Source organism: Belonocnema kinseyi, chromosome 10 (genome assembly GCF_010883055.1).
Source record: "Belonocnema kinseyi isolate 2016_QV_RU_SX_M_011 chromosome 10, B_treatae_v1, whole genome shotgun sequence".
NCBI classification, from domain to species: Eukaryota; Metazoa; Arthropoda; class Insecta; order Hymenoptera; family Cynipidae; genus Belonocnema; species Belonocnema kinseyi.
This window is the reverse complement of record NC_046666.1, coordinates 65,069,386-65,078,987: the sequence shown is the minus strand read 5'-3', so window position 1 is coordinate 65,078,987 and position 9,602 is coordinate 65,069,386. Positions and strand designations below refer to the sequence as shown.

The 9,602-nt window shown below is 28.6% G+C and overlaps 1 protein-coding gene across 8 annotated transcripts in view; it reads right to left on the bottom strand.

Moving 5' to 3' along the window:
* The window catches only part of LOC117181701 (zinc finger protein 2 homolog), a 41,707-nt gene that overhangs the window by 451 nt on the left and 31,654 nt on the right, over positions 1-9,602 (bottom strand). For 5 of the 8 annotated variants that reach the window (XM_033374633.1, XM_033374632.1, XM_033374631.1 and 2 more), the window contains 3 exons: positions 9,001-9,407; positions 6,785-6,935; positions 1,913-3,352 (listed from right to left, as the gene is read on the bottom strand). In XM_033374633.1, the coding sequence (XP_033230524.1) occupies positions 2,045-3,352; positions 6,785-6,817 (1,341 nt within the window). In that variant the 5' untranslated portion in view covers positions 6,818-6,935; positions 9,001-9,407 and the 3' untranslated portion in view covers positions 1,913-2,044. Of the gene's footprint in view, positions 1-1,912; positions 3,353-6,784; positions 6,936-9,000; positions 9,408-9,602 lie in introns of those variants that run through there. The other 3 variants (XM_033374634.1, XM_033374627.1, XM_033374628.1) reach the window with 3 other exon arrangements.

Sequence of the window (9,602 nt, the reverse complement as noted above, 5' to 3'; positions counted from 1 at the left end):
TATACATAAAATATCGGTCTCAAACTTTGAGAAATGCAAGGGCCGAAAGAAAACTACGTTTAAGTACAAAGCTTAATAATAAAAGATGTAAAAAATATATTTCAACAATAAATTCCAACAGTAACGTTGTACACGAAAATACGAAACCTGGCGACCACTAGACGAGGCTCTAGAGGATTCGTATTTTCGTGTACAACGTTACCGGCTGATGCCATTGGAGTTGATTGTTGAAGTATATTTTTTTACATTTTTTATTATTAATCTTTGTACTTAAACGTAGTTTTCTTTCGGCTCTTGCATTTCTCAAGTTTGAGACCGATATTTTATGTATAAAAAAAGTTCGAACGTTCAAAAAATGTTGAGGTTCAGAAAAAAGATGAAATAATTTTCAGTAAAGTTCCTACCAAAATGCAGTACCTAAACGTACTTTATTGTACTCTTATACATTTCCCAAAGTTTCAGCTCGATATTTTATTTACAAAAAAAGTTCTTAGGTTCAAAAAAACATTCAGTGAACTGAAAAACACTGGTCGGTGATATAGGTATTTAGCTGTGTCACATGCCCTTAAGGAGTCGGAAATTGCTTTCTGGAAAAATAATTTCCCACATGGATACTTGTCATGTGTAGCATTAATATCACTTTGTTAAATTTGAAATTATAGGACTTTTTATAAGTTTGTTACGATTAATATGTTAAAGTCGTGACTGTATATTAGCTTCTGAACCTTTAGAGAACCAGGGTTTAGACATTTTTTGTGCAATCGAAAAACTTGTAGAATTGATTATCCGTTAAGATCATGTGGTACTTACAGTTACCCCGGCTTTTTTCCACAAAAATGAAAATTTTTAAAAACTAAATTCGGAGATGCTATAAAATATCCTAACGGACGTCCCCGGACTCTTTTTTGAGGGATAATAACAAAAAAATTTATTGTGCTAAATACAAATTTTATGCATATGCATAATTTTGAGGTTACGTCGTTTTTCATCTCTGCCTTTCCGATAATCTGGAAATTATTTATGAAATAAACTTTTTGATTGTCTGCAAACAAGTTTAGTTCCGGGAGATTAGTTACTATGTTTATTTGTAAGTCCAAAGTTTTCGGCCAAAATATTTTGTAGTTTGGAAGTAACGTTCCGGTGAATTGTAACACACATAAGCTCGAAATATACACGCACGTTGTTAGCAATATCAAAAATTTTTTCATAAAAAAACACAAAAAAAAGTGTGTGGGGACGTCCGTTAGCATGTTCGCTATCGTTTCCCAGATTTCGAAGGCAAAATATTTCTCATCATAGGAAAAAAGCCGAGGGAATTTAACACTGAAAAAATCGATACTATTTCCTAAGCGCTATGCAAATTTATCAGATTTTTTAAAATTAAAACTTTTTTGAATTAAACTACAAAAAAAGTGTGTGGGGACGTCCGTTAGCATGTTCGCTATCATTTCCCAAAATTTTAAGACAAAATATTTATTATTCTAGATAAAAAGCCGGGGGAATTTAAAACTGGTAAAATTGACAATTTTCTAAGTATCACATGCCCTTAAATGTCTTCTTTTGCGAGCTTTAAGATAAGAAATGCGCAAAAAATTTGCCAAAAACTAATTTTTCATCTATTCTATAGATTCTGATTCCTGTTATTAGATCAGTTGTCATGTTTATGTATTTTATGTTTTAAAGCAAGGAACTACGAAGCGGCCTCGGGAAGATATGCACTATTCCGATATGAATATTTAAAATAAGAAATAGATTCCACAAACTAAATTTATGAAAATCTTGTTCTTAAAAAAGTGTTTTTTCAAGCTAAAGAAGCTTGAAAAAAACACTTTTTTAAGCTTCTTTCATTTCGGTTGTTGCACGAGAACATTGTGCAGTGTTATATGCAAGTGAAATAAAAAATATTTGTTGATATGATCTATTTGAATAAAAATTTCCGTATTGTATACCCCATAATCCGAGATATAATACAAAATAAAAAGTAATTTCGAATTAAACTTAACAAACACTGAATTACAAATAATTCAGCATTGAATTGCATACATCAATCCTTAAATTCTATTTTTACATCTGAAAATTCTATTTCAGAACTTAAATCAACTTGATCATAAAGTCCCTCACTTGCAGTCGCTGTTTCATTCAAGGTCTCCTTTTGATCCACAAAATTGATAAGTGTTTCTTCTTTTTTATGTCCTGCAGCAGTTTTTGAATCATTATCACAATATGCTTTCTGCTTCCTATTTTTTCGATCTGCAGTTTTCTTAATTTTACGAACTTTCATATGAATCCTTTTGTGCTTGGTGACACTAAAACGTCTAGCGAATCGTTTCTGACATATATCACATTCGAAAGGTTTTTCGCCCGTGTGGGTTCGTATATGGGTATTTAAATAAAATGCGTAAATAAACGCTTTACCACAAAATTTGCACACGTAGCGCTTTCTCTCTAGGTGTATCTTTTTATGCTCTTTTAGGTACGTTGACTTTGCAAAATATTTGTTGCAAACATCACAAAGAAAACATTTTTTGTTTCGATGCACAAGCATATGCGACTTTAAAACATCCTTTCTCCTGAAGGCCATGTTGCAAACTTCACATGCGTATTTTTTATCTCCTGTGTGCTTTAACATGTGCATGCTCAAGTAGTAGTCTTTCGGAAAAGCCATTGAACAAATAGGACACTTGTAAGGTCTACCACCTTCCATATGAGCCTGTACGTGCGACTTTAAACTTTGCCAGTATTTTAATTCCTTTTTACAAATATCGCACTGATAAGGCTTTTCTTCACTATGAACTCGCATATGAATCTGAAGCAAATATGCCGTTTTACATCCTTTTCCACAATTTGCACATTTGTATTGGTGCTTATTCTTATTATGAACTTTCAGAGAAGACATCGTTTTATGAGATCTGCCGCACATATTGCAGACAAAAGATTCTTTCTTTGCGCCGAGAAGCTTATTTAACGTTGCATTATTATGTTGGCTTTGTGGGGATTTTTTCTGTGATTTGTTTGACATTTGAATCTGTTTGTCGCAGGATTTGGAAGTAACATTTTTACTTTTTACATGGGGCATTATGAGATTATTTTTAGTGTTGGCACTTATGTGGTACCTTAGACTTTCGGCGGTTTCGAATTCTTCTTGACACTGATAACACCGGTGAATACTTTCAAGTTTTGTGGCAGGCATTTCTAGAGAATCTATTTCATATTCTGGCAGCTCGTGGATGTCTCCATTAATGAGATTCATCAGCTTATTCTCTGCTTCTGTAAGGTAGCTTTCTTCTACTGAATTATATGCGGGCAACTCAGATTTGATTCCGAAATCTGCTTCTAGGGCCCCTGATGAAAACTATAAATAGAAAATTTAATTTTATAACAGCGAAAGGGTATACGAGAAGTAATCAACTTCAGTTCTTTAAATAAGGGTTACAAAACAGATTTGGTTACTTGGAGACAAATTAATAAAGAGTAGGACGGAGCGTAAAATGCGAATTTAAAAAAGGGAACGACCCTGAGATTCTATTCTTTTTCTTTATACATAAAAAACTAATACGTTAAATTTGACCCCAATAAAAAAATCTGATCAATAATGCCGAAGTTGACCAGGAAACCTGAAAAAAAAAATTTCTGGATTTGCGTAAAAATTATTGATTCCATTGAAAAAGTTGTTCAAGAAAACTTCTAGATCTTCACTAAATGTATATTATTGTTGCATACCTTTTTTCATTTGAAAAACTGTTCTCAAAAATTTCTCGAATCTTTGTTTTATAATTAAAATACATCTTCTTAAATTCCTAGTTAAAAAGTGTTTATAAAGAATTTTAAAAAACTGAAAAAATTTTTACGGAAAGTCGACCTAGGATGGCAAATATCTATATGCAATAATCTTTATAAAATTGAAAAAAGTTAAGTTTTACTTACATCTCTAAAACTTAACATTTATTTTTCATCAATTATTGCATCTTAATATATCTATAATTTAAACGTAGAGGCCATTTTGCAATATCAATCGCACTTTCATAGTTTAAAATTATCTCCATAAGCTGTTTTAAATATTTTACATCCTGGGTCGAAAAAAAATCACTTCTTGGCTGCACAAATTCCAATTCTTGAATACTTTTTTAAAAAATATTTAAACTACAATCAAATATAATATAATATAATAACAGGGTTGTTACAGAAGTCGGATTAAAAAATTTCAGAACATAAAAAAAATCCTATTCAAAATTTTAACTCAAGTCAATTTAAAATCATTGTACTGTTTGCGATATAATTTCCAGAAAAATGCATGTACACCATCAGCGGAAATTATCTACATGCCTTATTTTTGAGGTCATGCAAAAGTTCGTTAATTTTTATAATATTAACATGAAAATATTTTTCTCGTAATATCGCGAAAATTAATAAATTTTTGAGACTAATAAGTCGGCAAAATGCCCATTTCATAATAATATATAGCCAAAAAATGACAAATTGAGATGTTTGCGAAAAATTGGAATAACGTTGGAAATAATTAACATTTTCCATACTTCTTAAGTTAATTTTAAAGGTAATTCTATAAACTGATTTGCTAAATTCTGAAGGTATTTTTAGAATTTTGTCCATAAATTTTGCCCTACGATCAAACTTGGTGTAAAAAGTCGCAAAATTTCAATAATGTGTAAATACTTTTTAAAAAAGTTTAAATAATTATTTACCATATATGAATAAATTTTACTAACAGTTAAAAAAATATTGTTTTTAATTTTTTAATTATGTGGTGAGTACAATCATTGTATGAAATTTTGCGACTTTTTTGCACAGACTTCCACACTGGGGTAGAATCTAGAGAAAATATCTAAAAATATCACAACAGTTTAGTACAATACTTTCGAAACTAACCTTTAAAATTAGTAAAATAACTTTGAAAAATTAAGACTGTGAATTATATTTTGTTAAAGCCCCTTCGATTTTAACGGACACATTCTAATCACGTATCTCGTGCTTCGCACTTGATTAACATTGGCACAAAACGGTAGCTTTTCTATATTATGTTCAACTCTATTAGATTAAATGTATATTATATTAATTTCGATAGCTCGCTCCGGGACTGCTTATGCAGGTATTGCAAATTGAAGCACACATTTTATTTATCATGGTTACTTTAATAACTGTTACTTATTTTGCATTAATATGTATTAGCAGCGACCTTGAAAAATTTATCATATCAACAAATGTATATTATTACAATTCACAATATGCACTAAGGGTCCATTCAAAAATACGTGATACATATTTCAGGAACTTCTGTCCCCCCCCCCCCCCCCGCGTGATACTTTTTTCATTGCACTTAACATTGAGAATGATATTTCGGCAGGCTGCCACCCCTCCCTAAACGCATCTTGTGAATAACCCCTAATTTTAAAACATACTCATTTTCACAGTCTTATTTTTATAGTTTAAAAAAGTGCGCGCCCTATCAGAAAATGGTCAAAAGCAAAGTTTCATACCTAATTTAGGCGAACAATTTAGTCAATGAACATATTATTGCTTTTTGTGTCGGTTTTTCAACAATTTAATTTGTTTATTTTTCATGTTATTTCTCACGAGTAAAACAAAAACTACGGGCCTAACAAAAAAATAGTTTAAAACAAATTTGTAGATATAATTTAGCGAACAATTTTGTTCATCAACATTTTATTATACCTTATGCCATTTTTCCAAGAAAATTGATTTTGCATTCATTTTTTACGATTAGAACTTGGAAAATTTAGAGAAATCCGCAATAGTAAATTTTCACATAAAATTAATACCGTCTCGTTAAACTGAGAATGTTAAATAAGGCAGTAGCTAAAAAAAAGACATACATTTTTTCCGCCCATACTTTACATACAATTATAAGTCAATACAAATTTAAAAAACTTTTCGACTATTACTATGTTAGAACGTAGCCTCATCAATTCCTATAATTCTGAATTTGAAAAATAACCAGAAAAGTACTAAATAATTAATAAAATTTCAAAAATGAATCCCAAATATAAGCCCTAAAAATACAACAAAAAAATACCGAATTGGTCCAGTTAATAGACAAAATTTATAATTTTCTGTAATTTATTGTATTTACTTTTCTTGGAAAATATTACTAGTACATACAAATATTATTAATATTATTATTATATTAATACTTACTTTTCTTTTACATTTTCTTGGAAAAATAGTTGTAGTTTTTCGTACTTATTTGTAAAAAAAAATTTCTAGCATAGATTGAAAACATATGATATTTTATTAAATTAAGTTTAGTAAAATTTTTGAATAAAAAAAAACATATATCAGGAAATTGTTTTTACCCTTTTTACTCATTTTGTTGTTTTTCTATAAAGATTTTTTAAATTAAAAAATCAGCGACAAAAAAGATGAATTTTATAAAGATCTACAACTCATATTCAAAGATTTTTTCAATAAAATCAATAATCATTAAGTGAACCAAGAAAAAGTGATTTCCGGTTTTTACTGGAAATTTGGGTTAAGTTGAGCTAACAATTTTTGTATGGAAATCAAATTCTACACAGTTGCTTTTTATGAAAAAAAAAGAAAAGAATAAGACCGAAGGGTCTTACATTTTCTGAAATTTGTTTTTTACGCTGCGCTGCAATGAAGAGGTTATGTATGCTAATTTTTGACAATGACTAGAATATAACATTAACACGAAAACGTTAAAAAATAGCAATAAAATATTTAAAAGACAGTTTCATTTTGAAATTCAGGAACTTTTAAAAGTAAAACAATGTTTTTAAAAACTAACCTTCATCTTTGTGTTGATATCATTGATATCCATTTTGTATCACTTTTGAGTCTTTTAACTATTTAACGAATATCTTGTAACGAAGAATTCACATTTCAAAGAAATCCTACAAAATGTTTATCCTTTATTTGAATTAAATGTTCTGCAAAATCTGCGAAATAAACAAATGAATACGGTCAAATTAACGCATATTGTGTTGTTGTGACGTCACGTTCATAAGGTATAATTTTTCAGTCGGTAAAGTTAAATTCTACTCTGATGCAACCCGATATTAAGTTGCGTCAAAAATCAGATTTCTGAAAAAACGGTTTTTTATGATGTTCAGAATCAAAATAATACTACTGGTGTTGACATTTCAAATAAAAAAATTATTTTAACTAACAAAAAACGCTTTTTGCAGTAAAAATGTCCTCTAAAGACTAAAACTCTCTTTCCAATTTTAAAGAGTAGAAATTTCCCAAGTGACCCTATGACTTTTTATGTTGAAAGAAAATTTGAAAATAATCACGTTATAAATTTTGTTGAAAAAAATGCATTTGGTTATTTATGAAGTGCGATTGAACATTTCTGCATCGCTTGATTAAAAAATTATTCTTTCGAAAACTATTCATGAAAAATTGATGATAATTTTAGGGGATTGTGAAAAATGAATGCAAATAATAATAACATTTTTATAATCGTCCTATTTGTTATTGTTGCCAATTTATATCATTTTTTATTCAACAAATGTCGATTTTGCCTTGTTCTATACACGGAATTAAATTTTTTGTTCAAGTAGTGATAAATAATATTTTTAGCACAGTTAGTATAATTTAACTGACTTATGGATTTATTTATTAATTATTACCAATATTAATTAATTCTTTACTAGTCGCATAGCAAGAAATCGATTTTTTCTATACGATAAAACGCCATATTGAGACATTTTCGAATAAAAATTGATATTAACAATTATGCAAATTTATATTTAGTGTCTCATATCCAGTTTTTGAATCAATGTTAGTTTATTGTCAGATAATTCAGTGAAAGAGCGTCTCTTTTGTATTTTAAAATGACACATTTTATTTTTTGTTTAATAAAATGTTCATAACAATCACAAAAAATAATTTTCTAAACATTATCGTTGGTTGAATATCACGATTTAATAATAATTGATGAACAAAATTGTCTACGAGGGAACGGCAAATTGGAACATTTGTTTAAATAAATTGTTATTAACCATCTATATTTTTGTGTTATGAAGCTCGAATTATATACATGAAAAAATCAATTTAGTTATGAGAAAAACTAATTTATTGAGAATTAATTTTCAAAATTGTTTTTAATGATTAAGTTAAATATTATTGGAATTATTTATATTCTATAAATGCGGATGTAATAATTTCAGTTGATAGTGAGTTTCTTTCTGTATTTTTTCTTGAGATAAAAATTCAAAAAGCTGAAATGGCCAATTGTGTCACTTTGTTTATATATTGTTGCTCTGAAAAATTGGCATTTGTTTATTAAGAAATGACATAAAATAGCATAAATAACAAATATCACGTTTATCAGCATGTTATTGTTAATTAACTTCATTTTTCAACATCCCCTTTTATTTTCATCAATTTTTCATTAATAGTTTACGAGAGAATAATTTGTTAATCAGAAGATGCAGAAACTTCCAATCGCATACTGTAAATAAAAAAGGCATTTTTCTAAAAAATTGTTATAACGTGAGTTAATACTAATGAGTAGATTATTGTATAACAGTTTTAATTTTCCTTTCAAAGACAAAAATCGTAGGATAGACAGATCGACAAAACATTTTTTTAAATACATTTTTAAAAAAGTGACTGTGTTTAAAGATCATTCACTCATTTTTTAAATAGGAAACAAGAAAGTTGTAAGAAATATTTTCCCAAAAAGTCCAACCATTTTTTTAATTGGTAAGAAGCCGCAGTAAGAAAATTTTTTTTGGTAAAAACTTGTATTTTTTCATTGGAAATGGTTATTTGAATTCTTAAAATCATAGAAACCCTATTTTCCAGAGACCTGATTTTTGGCACAAGAACCTTAATTTCAACATTTTGAAGATTTCTACGTGCACTTTTCTACGTGATGAAAGAATGATGGGATATATTTAGATTTGATCGAATCTATTCGGATCTTTGAATTTATTAAATTGATATCCTCTTTATAACTCTATCTTATCTCGCACAAGTGAATTATTTTATTACCTGAAAGTTGCACAGTTGTGAATTTTCTTTTGAATTTTCCCTGGGTTTTATTGATTTTACAAATTCTGTGTTATAGATCAAACTCAGAATCTGTATTTTTCTCTTTATTGAAATGGGTTGGAAATTTATATTTATAAATATCACGCTCCAAAATATTTATTTTCGAGTTCGTGATTAAGTCGTGAGTTAAGAGTGATCTTGCACTTAGAAAAAAACAGTTCCGTATTTTACATTTGTTAAGTTTTCAGATTCTGCATAGGTAATTTTGAAGTGGAGGCGTCTTTTTTGCTGTTATTGAAAAGATCTTTGAGCTTAATTTCTGCTTCTCCAAATTGTTTTCAGCAAGTGGTTCATGCTCTCGAGATTTATATTTAATTGTGACTTCTTCTAGAGTCGCCGATGAAAAACTAAAAGAAAAAAATATATTTCAACAAAATAGTTTTTTTTTCATACAAAAAAAAAATTCTTTAGCGAAAAATAGAATAATTAAATTTTAAGTTGAAAGATACGAGGGTAGTTCAATAAGTCCTTAGAATGAAGTATAAAAACAATTTTTTTTGGGTAAATTTTTTTTTATTTTTCAACATAATCTCCTTGGAGCT